This window comes from Vigna umbellata, chromosome 4 (assembly GCF_029865625.1).
Source record: "Vigna umbellata cultivar VRB3 chromosome 4, Vumbellata_1.0, whole genome shotgun sequence".
Lineage (NCBI taxonomy): Eukaryota > Viridiplantae > Streptophyta > Magnoliopsida > Fabales > Fabaceae > Vigna > Vigna umbellata.
Genome location: NC_142168.1, coordinates 26,315,115 through 26,327,488, shown reverse-complemented (window position 1 = coordinate 26,327,488; position 12,374 = coordinate 26,315,115). Strand labels below are relative to the sequence as shown.

Below are 12,374 nucleotides of genomic sequence, written 5' to 3'. Positions count from 1 at the left end.
ATCCTACCCTGGGAAGAACTTAAGCAGTGCCCTACAACCATCACATTGGTGATGAGAACAACCCTTAGAGCTCAAACTTGACAGGAATTGGAAAGAGGACAGTTCTAATTGCACAAAAGCAGTAGAACCATAAGCCCTAGATTTTGAAAATAGCGGAGAAAAGAGGAAGCCACTTACCGGCTGAAGGACGTAAAACCAATAGGATGGTTTTGAAGCTCTCTACGAGACGGTCGCTAGGGTACCATCTAACAGAACATGCAATGGCTAAATCAGTGTGGAGGCTAGAGAGAAGGCAAAAAAGAATTTGGGAGAAGAGGTTTTAGAGAGAGAAAGGAGAATTGACAAATGAACTTCAGCTTTTTCTTTTTAGGATAGCCCCCTTACCAAGGTCATGAGTCCAAATTGCTAAAGGTCTGGCTGCCACAATTAAGGTCCAATAGCCCTGGATCCAAATTTTTAGGTCCTTACATAGATAATTTCTTATTATGAATAAATATTTAAATTTGAAAAATAATTACTAAAATATAAAAGAGTAAATAATTTTTTTATAATAAATAATGATTTGAATTTTAAAAAATATTTATTAAATAATAAAACTAAAAGATAAATATTTTATTATAAGTAATTATTTAAATTTTAAAAATAATAATAAAAGAATAAAATTAAAAAAAATAAAAAATACTGTCCTCCTCGGAGATAATGTGTTGTTGACAAGTTTAATGATAAAATAACAATAATGTTGTTGTGAGAGATATTAATATCATATCATATATTCATATTCATCTCACCACGAGATTCTGGTTCTGTTTTGGCCACCCACACAACACCACCACATTCTCCCAACTCGCTCCGAGTTGACTCACTCTTTCCCTTTCAAGATCAATAGCTGCCAACCCAGCCTCCGCGCTCCACTGTCACTGCAACCACCGCCACCCTTCTACGTCAATGCAAAACTCCTCGTCGATTCTCTCCGGAACCTTCTCCTCCTCTTCCTTCCCCTCCGGCCTTTGACTTTTGCTTTCGAGCGAATCCGATGAGTCCCTTTCGATCTCTTCTGCTCTCCGTCGTCGTATTCTTACTCCTCTGCCCCCTCGACGCCACCGAGGGCGACGCCGATCCACTATACATGTTAGTCTCTCTCTTGATATCCATTTATCTATCTCTATCTATAGTTAGAGTTAGAGAATCCCGGATTTCAATTTTGAATCTAAGCGTTTGATTAAGTGCTAGGGACGCAAAGAAATATGGGATTGATTTTTCAATGTTTTAGGTATAGTAAAAATTGGAACTTGGATTTTCTGTCGTCTTTCTGTCGTTTTTCTGTTAAGAAGGGGAATACCAACCGGACACCGAAAAATGGGGGGTGTATGGGTGAAGAGAATAAAGAAGGTATAGAGAGAACAAATAAAGGAAGAGAGAGAAAGTGATAACTATGTTATATATATGTTGCGATTAGAAATGAAAATGAAAAAGAAATGAGGTGAAAGGACATGAACGAGAAAGTATATGTATTCTGATAATAATAATCTGTTGAGAAATGTTTTGGGGTGGAGTTGGAAATTTTAAGGGGATGTTATTTGTGTGTTGTGGTTAGATTTGTCTGACTGTAGGATTTTCGGGTTTTGCATAGATGCATTGAATGATGAAGATGCACTTCTTTTACTTGGTTTGTTGTCATTTGTCAAGCATGGAGGGTATAGATGTGAGATTAGACGTTTCTGAGGTTATGTTATCTTATGTTACATGATTAGTTTTTTGGTTGTTTTTCTGAGTTCCATTTGTTTCTTTAATTACCTTTGATAGTTTGTGGAAGTTCCACTGCTTAGCGGGTGTAATGGGAAATATTGTCGTGTTGTTCAGGCTTAGAATGCGAATTATGGGTTATTTTCTTTTTTGGCAAATGCCAGGGAGTGACATAGGATGATGAGTAATAAAACAAAAATAGAAATTATTTCATGAAAAGGGAAATATCTTATACTAAAAATGAAAAACAAAATCCATTTAGTACTTGTGCTTTTTAGGTAATTGAAAGTGTCCGGCAAGTTGTATTAAAGTTTCTTTTCACTAATGTCCTAACATGTTAGTAGAAGCTGTAGAACCCTCTATTTTACTTGTTGAGAATTTTAGATGGTGATATCTGTATTCTGTGCTAACCAAGAGGTGCCTTATTTTGGCTTGGAATGAATGACATTAATTATTATTTGTATTTTAAGGAGAATGCTAACAAGTGACCTGATAGCACTGGTACTTAGTTAAGTATTAATAAGTAGAATTTATTTTGTATAAGTGTAAAACTATTCTCAGTATGAACCTTTTATTTATTGATTTCTTCACCATTAGGTCACTCATTTGTTTAAACTAGACAAATTTTCAAAATTGAGCTTGGCTTTGGCAAAAATCTGAAGATTAGGCCTGACTTATTTAACTCGTGTATGGCTTGATTATTTTTATGATTGAAACTTAGCTAAAAGATGAAATAAATTCGTATTAAACTATAATTTTATATTTGTGGAGGTGTCTTGGTGACATGTTGGTCACGGGCTTGAGTCCAGAAATAGTCTCTTTTCATATTATACAAGTTGAAGACTATTTACATTATCCTCCCTCACCTTTTTGGAGCGAGGAGCCTTTGGCACTGGTATATTAGTTGTTAGTAGTAGTATTCATAAAGATGACATAAGATTAAAAGGGAAATCTTTGATGACGGAATGGTGAATTTTAAGAGAACTTGTGGTCATCCATTTAAAATACGACTATTTAAAATTGAAAATAGGTAAATGGTATGTACCGGATATATAACAAAAATGAGAGCAAGAGAAAAGTAGACAAAGCGGCTAGATATTGCCAGAGAGTCACTGGAGGGTCGCACAGGGTCATGCAGTACTTGCAAGTGAGGCATGATAGTACTTTAAAAGGTTTTTCTACAACCTGAAACCCTTTTTATCCAAATCCCAAAATTACCTCCGTAATGAGTGCCCTTCTAATGTTAATATATTGGAGGGCTTCTTCACAAAATTTGACAGCATCAGCAAAGCGGGCTATAGTGCCACAGAGTGGTTGTTATGCCGATACAGCACACTATTTTATATAAGGATTAATCTCACATTTCAACTGCATATGTCCTAATAAACAACATCTTTGAGATCACTGCAATAAGTAAGCTTGTATATTCCGAAGTTATGGCAACTGATTTTTAACTTTTGTTAGACGTTTAGTTGGGTTTCATACTTGTTTTCATTTTGAACAAGTCTTATAGCTCAAAACTTAAACTGATAGAATCTTATTCTTTTCATTATATTCTACAGACTTTTATATATTCATAGTGCCCGTGTTCAGTTTAATCTACTCTCACATTTATGCTTTCATGAAGGAATTTGAAAATCTAGTTAGAGATATGCATTGTAATAATAAGAAAATGGCGACACTTAAATATAGTCACTTGTCAGTAGTAATTAAATAATAAGCAGAATGATAGATGCAAAAAACTATATGTATTTTGCTGATTGATCTAGCATTGACTTGTATGGTAAAATATTTACTTCTGGTTTTATGTACTTTCCATGTTAAATAACAGTACAATAGTCATCCTTTGCTCTATTTTTGACTTGCCTGCCATATGATCTATTTTGGCTGTGCCTATTAAATTGCAGAGATTGTGTGGAGCTGTGTAAGAAAACTGGATGTGTAGGGGATAGATGCTTTCAACATTGTAAATTCTCATCAGATGGAAAACCAATTGATGGTCCATGGTATATGCATGAACCCCTCTACCTGAGGTGGAAACAATGGGACTGTTGCACTGACTGTAGCTATTACTGTATGCTAGCTAGAGAGGAAGAAAGAACAAAACTTGGTGACAAGCCCGTCAAGTATCATGGAAAATGGCCATTCAGGCGTGTTTATGGAATTCAGGTTCCTTCATGAATCTCTAACGCAAGGTTTAATGATAATATTGATAACATTGTTTCAGTTTTTGATTGTGGTGCGGATATGCTATGCATGATTTCAGGAACCTGTTGCTGTTGCTTTGTCTGCTGTCAATCTTGCCGTTCAATTTCATGGTTGGGTATCCTTTTTCATTCTTGTGTACTATAAGTTGCCTTTGAGGCCAGATAAGAAGACTTACTATGAGTACACTGGATTGTGGCATATTTATGGGATTCTATCCATGAATTCATGGTTGTGGAGTGCTGTTTTTCATAGTAGGTAAGTTGTTTGAATGATTTCCTTTTGGGTTTGTGCTGTATTTATAAAATCATGATTCAGTGCTATTGAAGCAATAATCCTCAAAAGCACAGTTGTTTCCGGCACTGTGCCTTATTATTGATTTCCAGGCACTCCTGTGTATGTATTTGGTGTAGTGACATAAAAATTGGCCTTTCATGCTACAATGATCTAAATTCATTATATATATATATATATATATATATATATATATATATATATATATATATATATATGTATATATGAGTAAACCCCCAGTTTAGTCCCTGAAATTGTAAGCATTGGCCAATTGATTGAAAAAAGAAACATTTCCTTTAATCCTTTTTTTCTCCACATTTTTTACTGACAATAAGAACTAACCTGTAAAGGTCAGGGACTAAAGTGACCAACATTTAAAATCTAAGGGATTAATCTGGATAACTTTTCTAATATATGTTCAGCATCACAAGGTTTATATATTTTTATATGAAGCAGTTATGCATAAACTATGGCTAGCGTATTCTAAATATAATGCACAATCACTGCCCAGAATCACTAAGTGATTTCTTTCAACAGGTAAAAGATAAAGAAATAGACTCTGATTTCTTATGTATTAATACTGCCATTTTACTGCTTATTTGTTCAGACATTAGTTTATAATAAAGAGGATTGGATGTGCTGTAATTATAATTTAACCTTTTTCTTTTTCTAATTTTGACTTTTGGCATGTATTTCTACCTTCATTATCTGTAGAGCCGTGGAATTAACAGAGAAGTTGGATCTTTCTTCCGCTGTGGCCTTACTTGGATTCTCTCTAATTCTAACAATACTGCGATGTTTTAACGTGAGGGATGAGGCTACACGAGTCATGATTTCTGCTCCCTTGCTTGCTTTTGTGACAACTCATATCATGTATCTGAATTTCTATGAGCTTGCTTATGGTAATCTTTTATCTTTAACGCAGTGCTTTCTTTTACACATCTTATAATATTTATGTTCCCAACAGGAGTCACGCTTCATACTTCCTTGATTGTTTTTGTGACCACATGTATCCTTAACCTGAATTTCATGTGTTTTTAGCAATGTTGAATGGAGATGGAAGATGCATTTCCTTTTCACATTCATTCAAACTCTGTTTGCCTAAAATTTTCATAAACACTATAAAATAAAGTGATTTTCTTCTACAAGTCAATCAATTTGTAAGTGATATTGAAAAGTCTATCCAAACAAGAATTTACTAAAAATCCAAAGTCTATGGTAATGATGCTGCATTGTTATGGGGACTTGAGCTGATGTGTTGACTTCTTCACCCAGGTTTGAACAGGATAGTTTGCATGGGAATGGTTGTTGTCCAGCTTCTTATTTGGGCCATTTGGGCCGGCGCTTCAAACCATCTGGCACGATGGAAGTTGTGGACAGTGGTGGTTGGAGGTGGCTTGGCTATGGTGTTGGAAACATATGACTTCCCACCTTACATGGGATATGTGGATGCTCATGCTCTATGGCATGCAACAAGCATTCCTCTCACATTTCTTTGGTGGAGTTTTGTGAGGGATGATGCTGAGTTTAGAACCTCAGCTATGCTTAAGAAGGTAAAATAGTGCTGATGACACAACTTGGCAGAGGTTGGATCAGATGAAGAACATGTCACATGCTCTGCTACCTGCATACTTTGATTTTGTACATCAGAACTTTTTTTCTATTTTCCTCGTGCATGCGTTTATTTGAAATGCTTAACACGATGGTTTCTGTGCCTTTGATCATGTAACATTTTGTTTTCTTGTATGAGACATACTTTCTTAGTGGAATTTTAATTCATTTGCAATGCTTTATGTACCTGTTCAACACACTAGAAAGAAGATAAAGTAAAATCAAGATTACAATTTTGCAACTAAAAATGAAAATAAAAAGTTGTGTTAAAATTTAACAGCTGACGGTTACACTAAAAAAATAATGGGTGGATTATAACATGCTTTTGAAAGATTTGAGTAATTTATAATTATGATGTTTTGTACTGGTGAAATATATGTATACATTTAAGTAATTTATTTTCATCTTTCTTTTATTTTTAAAGTTTTTAAAATATAATTAAAAATAAAATAGGAATACTTGTTATATATTTATTATAAATAAATAATAGGGTATGTATATATACTTTACATTTTTAATTTTATAAGTTATAATTCAATTTAATATAAATAATTTTATTTAAAAATATTTTAATTTTGAAAACTAATCTGATTTAACAATTTAGTATTTTTAAAAAGTTATTCTTTTATATAATTTATTTCAGTTAAAGTTCAAACAGCCTATAGTAAGAATGATTTATGTACAGTTTTTTGTTACCAACAAAAATTTTTCTTCTGGGTTTGGCTGCTGAATATGAACCACATATTTTATTCATTACTTTTACTTTTCGTGTCTCTAGATTTTCCTCCCTCCTTAATTATTTTTAAATATTCATTTTGTCCTTTTGATTTATAACTCATGCCGTCTCCAAAATCTTTATAGTTGCACTGATTTCTATTAGTATCTTGTGAGTTCTTGCACTTTCTGATAAGAAAAAACAAATCTTTTCGAATTATGTTATCCAGAAGATGACACCTTTATCCTTTTAAGTTGTTTGATTTATAATACTATTTTGAATTTTTTAAGTTTGATTAATAATACTATTTTGAATTGAACAATATCAAAATATTATGAATCAATCAAACTAAGAAAAAGAAAAACAAACCAAGATCTCTATAATATATAGTTTGTTTTGGATTAAATTCTCACGAATTTATTTTTAATATCATTTTTAACATATTTTTCATTAATAGATTTATTTTATATATAAATTTATCTTCATTTTTATATTTATTTTATTTTATCTGAAATTTTGTTTGTATCTTACCCGTATAATAAGTAACTTCTTTTTATATATTATATATATATATATAACAATATTGTACCTAAGCGAACTTGTTAAATAGCTATTTTAAAAGTTATTCCAGATGATACATAATTAACTGTAAGTGTAACTTTTTGTATCCACAATACAAACAGAAAATCAGAATTTTTTTTACTGTAGATAAAAATTAAACGCAAAAGTTTATCTATGAGCAGATTATAGAAACCATACCCAGCGATTTAGAAATTAGGAGTATAAAAAGCAGTTATTAGAATCTGAGACATCGGTAAGTTGGTTTTGTCTATTCTAAGAGGGAACAGGTCTTCAAACCGTGTTCAAGTGGGCGACGTGGCTCATATTTAAAGAGAGAAAAAGGGAAATTGGTCTCCGAAAGGAAAGTCCGAAGACATACTTTCTATTTGTAAGAATTTCTCTTCAATTATTGCGGCATTATTGCAGGGTCAGGAGTCAATTTTTTCCACATGCTTCAGTCCATGAAGAACTGTTGAGAGATTATTACAAGTTTCCATTTGAATAGGTTGACTCAATCCAACTGAAATCAGGACAAGGAGTTTGATTCTTATCTGCTTTTTTCAAGGCAACCTTGCATTTAAAATATTTTTTAGGATAAAGTGTGGTCTTAGTTTGTGATGGACCCATCTTACACTTGGCAAAACAACTAATGTCAGCCATTACGGTTCTGTCAAGTTTGAGGTTCACCTTTCACACAAATAACTAACTCTGCTTTTCCACTTTAAACCAGATTCTTCTTTTATTTAATTTACATATGTAAACTATAAGAGAAGCACTTGATTCATATGATACTTCGACAAAAAGGGTTACAAAAGAAAATCTTTTTAGTCCCTTTCGATCTTTCTACCTGTATAACTGGTATCCGTACTACTAATAAAAAAAACCAGTACAGACACTCCACACTCCAAAACTTGAAGCAAAAAGCAAACCAGACCAAACACGGTATCAGATTGAGAAACTCCACAGTGACACCTCAGTATCTTGATGAGCATCCAAGTCAGCATCTTCGTACTCATACCCTAAGCAATGTGATGGGGACATGAGCACCATGTTCCTCAGCTGCTCAGGTATATCCAACACTTGCTCTTCGTGATCTTCCTCCATGTAAAACACGCCTTGTTCCGTTGTTTTTGTCACCTCCTCCAAGCACTCTTGTCTAGTGTTACTGTTCTGTGAACTTTGGTCTGGTCTGAAAGCTTCCGCAGCTTCTGCTGCTGCCTTTTGTATATCCTTGGCGCTGGCACTAGCAGGGGCTGGTAACCGCCACCTCGAGTCGGCGAAGTTGAGACAGGCATACCGGCCCCTGAGGGCCATCGCCGCCACATCGTGAGCCCGCGCCGCCATCTCCGGGGTGGGGAAAGTCCCCAGCCAAATCCTGCTCTTTTTGTTTGGCTCCCTCACCTCACACACCCATTTGTCGGAGTTCCTTCTCCTCACTCCGCGGTACACTGGGTGGCGCGTCTCCCGGAACTTCTTCCGGCCCGCCCTCTTCTTGGGATGCCTGACTGCCAGCAGAACCTCCTCGTCGGAGAATTCGACGGACGGTGGAGATGAAGAATCGAAAGAAGGGGAGAGCTGAGAGGAAACATGGTACAATCCAAACATAGTATGGTACGAAGAGGAAGGTAAAAGGTTGTGGTTGATAGGGAAAGTGGGAAGTGAAGTGAGTTTAATGATGTAAAGGGTGTTTGGATGTTGTTCTCTTCTGTGGTTTGAATATATAGATGAAGGGTTTGGTTTTGGAGAGAGAAAGAGGGAACACGGAGTGTGAGAGTGGGATTTTGAGTGTTGAGAGGAGCCAGCTGGTTGGCCAGTTGGGGAACTTGTGATTGGCTTTTGACTGAATCTGAAAGTGAAAGAGGAAAGTGAGGAGAAAAGTGTGCGTTTGAGTCAGTGAGTGACGAGCCAAACAAGGAGTTAATCTGCCATGTGTGTGTTTGACAGAGTCCTTGGATATTGTGTCAGATTCGGAAACAGTGACACTCTTCAAATCAACTGTATAATTTTTTTCAAAAATACCAAGATAGATAAAATAACTATTTTTTTTCTTTATAAAAAAAAACTAGTTTTAAAAATACCAAGATAGATAAAATGAGCTGTGTTTTTTTTTCTGATATTATAATAGGTTGTGTAGGTCAAAAGTGTTGTAGCTAAAGATAAAATTTCAAAATATTTTAAGTGCACTTTTTTTTTATCTTTATTACCTCTATTTTTTTTTCTAAGTTTCTTTTTTATGTTGAATAATCGTTTTAGTTATTTTTTTTTCAAAATTTAGTATATCAGATAAGATATTAAGATTTTTTTAATGTCATTTTAGTAACCACAAATGTGTTGAATTTAAAAAGTTAAAACATTTTTAATGTTTGAGATTGCACTCCACCTGAATCTTTCTTTTTATTGCTAACTAGATGTTCTTTACGTTTTGAAATGGTAAAAATTTCTCTTTTTTAATACCTTTGAAATCAAAGTTATTAAGTTTTTCTAAATTTTACAATATAGAACAAACTGTCAATTCTCATATGATACATATGTATTATGTTCAATTTTTAATATTTTCCCATACAAATAAGTTTTAGGGATTTAAAAAAATAAAAGGCAAATTGATAAACACAACAAAAATAAAAAACCTAAAACTAAGATAAGAAAATAGGTCAGTCCAAAGATCCAAGAATCAAGCATCCAAGTTTCATCAATTAATCGATTCAATTATTATCAATTAAATTGACTATATTAATCAAATCAAAATTTCATTCAACCTAGTTATTCTTATTTATGAAATCAAACTTCAACCAGTTCTTAATTTGATTAAAAAAAAAAGAAAAAAACAACATGCAGTCATTAAGAGCAAAACTAAGATTAAAAAAGAAAATAACAAACTAATAATGATCAATAATTAGTACGAAAGTAAATTCAATTTGTTTAATCTTAATTTTATGATTTTATCTCAATAATTAATTCTCCATTAATAAAAATACTAAGAAAATTTCATATAAAAATGTGAGAAGAAAAAACAAAACCTAAAATTGAAAGGAAAAAAAAAAAGAAGAGAAAAGATGAAAAGGTAAAACTGAAAATTTAATACATGATTTTTGTCTTAGTTTAAAATACATTTAGGTCATGTATAACTTCTAAAATCTGAAATAAAATATGATCTTAACGTTCTAGTTATTCCAATTATAATTTGAAACTAATATAAATAACATATAATAATATGATTTATTTATAAAACTTCAACAAATCTATTTTAATTAAAAAAATCATACAAAATAATATAGAATTCCAAATCCAAAAGATTTATGTAAAAATTTAAAACTCTTAAAATATAAAATATAATGTAATTAAAACGAACAAAAGTATTATCCATAAAAAAACTTATGATCAAAACAGTTAATAAATATTATGTAAGCTGAAAATACAAAACCAACTAATTTATTATTATTAAAATAAAAAAGCTAAAGATTGAACGTAAATTATATAATATAAATAGGTATACAATACTATATATACACTAATTCATACAATGTATTAAAGAGAAAGAAAAAATAATAATGAATGTTGATGAATAGTTTGAAAATAAAATAATAATTGTTCTTAGGTGTGGGGTAGGAGGTGAAGGCAACGGGGGTGAGAATAGAAAAGAATAGGTTGTATTCAATGGGATGAGACGAGAGTAACCTAAGTTAGCTGGAGTCGCGTACGGAAAGTGATAGATTTTGGGGAAAATGAAAAGACAACTATTGTACAGGTGTGCATCTTAGATTTCCAAGGCTTTGCGCGTTTCTTTTCTTCATCGGTATATTCCCCCACTTCATGCACACGTACAATATCCTATCCTAAATAAATAAACTACTGCTTTCCAAATACGTACATCCATCACTATTCTATAATATTATTTAGACTTTTTCTTTTCTTTTTTACAATAATACTATTAACATGTTTGAAGATAGGTTCCATGTAAACTACTAAAATTAACTATTATTATAGTAATTATACTAATGCTAACTGTAAGAGTGTGTTTAAAGGATATTGTAGGGAATGAGTACTAGCTCCCATGGGAACTCTTTTAAGGGGAATTTGTCCTCACTTCTCTTCTATTTTATTACGTACAAGTTCTATTCTATTACATACAAGTGAGCCAACCAGTATTCGATTATATTTATAAGATTCATCTTTTGTTGTAAGCTTTCTAATGATCTATGGTTTACGTATAAAATATTTAGATTTAGTGATATGATCTCAAACTGGTCTTTCAAAAGAAAAAAATTTAACAATTTTGCTTTCTTAATTTCTTTAATCTTGATATTGACTTGTCTTCTTCTTTGTTAGAGAATTCTTAGACTTTTTTATTTATCTTGAAATGAAAAATTATTTTTGTTCGGACTAGTATGAATATGTAGCTATGACCGTTCTTCCACTCGTGGATAGGTAAACTGAAAACCTCATGAATACCATAGCTGAAACCCAAGCCGCCACATAAGGTTAGCCCTTCATCCCTCACTGTAGCTGGAAACCGCAAGCTACAACATGAGTTTAGTCCGTTAATTGGAACCCCAATTTATACGCGACCAGGCCTCCTGCTATTCTCTCCACATGTGTCACCATTCTCTACTTGAGACTCGGTGACCATTATAATGTCACGATGAACGCCAGCTTAGCATATCCCTATTTATACTTTTACCACATTGAAATCTCCACTGAGACATTCCTCCTTGAAATTCTCTTTCATATCCATATTAAAATATTTCATCATACCTTCACATTACATTAGAATTATCATACCATACTTCAATACCAACATACTTCCTCATCCATCACATTTAAGTAAAATCAAACTGAACAGTAAAACAATCACCATTCTTGAGCACGAGACTGAGAACGATCGCTAGTACGACACCGAGTGCTATCAAGAACGATCGCTAGTACAAGACCGAGTACTACCAAGAACGAGCGCTAGTACAAGACCGAGCGTTATCACTAGCATAACGGCTAGTACACGACCGAGCGCTAACACTAGCATAACTGCTAGTACAAGACCGATCGTTACTAAGAGATCCAACAACCTATTAAGAACGATCGCTAATATAAACCGATTACGACTATGAGACTGACCACTTACCTAAGACCGAGCGGTCATGCACGGGTAAGACTAAAGAGATCGAACCCAATTAATGACCGAATATCTGAACATGAACGAGCGGTCAACAACGAACGCTTAGTTTTCTACCTAATTCTGCAAATACTTCTG

General features: G+C 33.3%; 1 protein-coding gene, 1 long non-coding RNA gene and 1 pseudogene across 2 annotated transcripts in view; 1 reads left to right on the top strand and 2 right to left on the bottom strand.

The window, feature by feature from the left end:
- Positions 1-326, bottom strand: part of LOC148199706 (uncharacterized) — a 2,517-nt gene extending 2,191 nt beyond the window's left edge. Inside the window, exons 1-2 of the long non-coding RNA XR_015786097.1 lie at positions 178-326; positions 1-31 (exon numbers count right to left, since the gene is read on the bottom strand). The exon at positions 1-31 is cut by the window's left edge and continues 43 nt beyond it. This is a non-coding gene — a long non-coding RNA (uncharacterized LOC148199706). The remainder of the gene's footprint in view (positions 32-177) is intronic.
- A 453-nt stretch (positions 327-779) lies between these two features.
- LOC124830015 (uncharacterized) lies at positions 780-6,028 on the top strand. The gene is made up of 5 exons (XM_047303619.2): positions 780-1,128; positions 3,651-3,912; positions 4,010-4,206; positions 4,957-5,144; positions 5,518-6,028. Exons 1-5 carry the CDS (start codon positions 1,034-1,036, stop codon positions 5,802-5,804), a joined length of 1,029 nt encoding a protein of 342 aa, XP_047159575.1. The 5' UTR covers positions 780-1,033; the 3' UTR covers positions 5,805-6,028.
- A 1,858-nt stretch (positions 6,029-7,886) lies between these two features.
- LOC148199705 (dehydration-responsive element-binding protein 1A pseudogene) lies at positions 7,887-8,836 on the bottom strand (annotated as a pseudogene).
- Between the last annotated feature and the right edge of the window lie 3,538 nt (positions 8,837-12,374).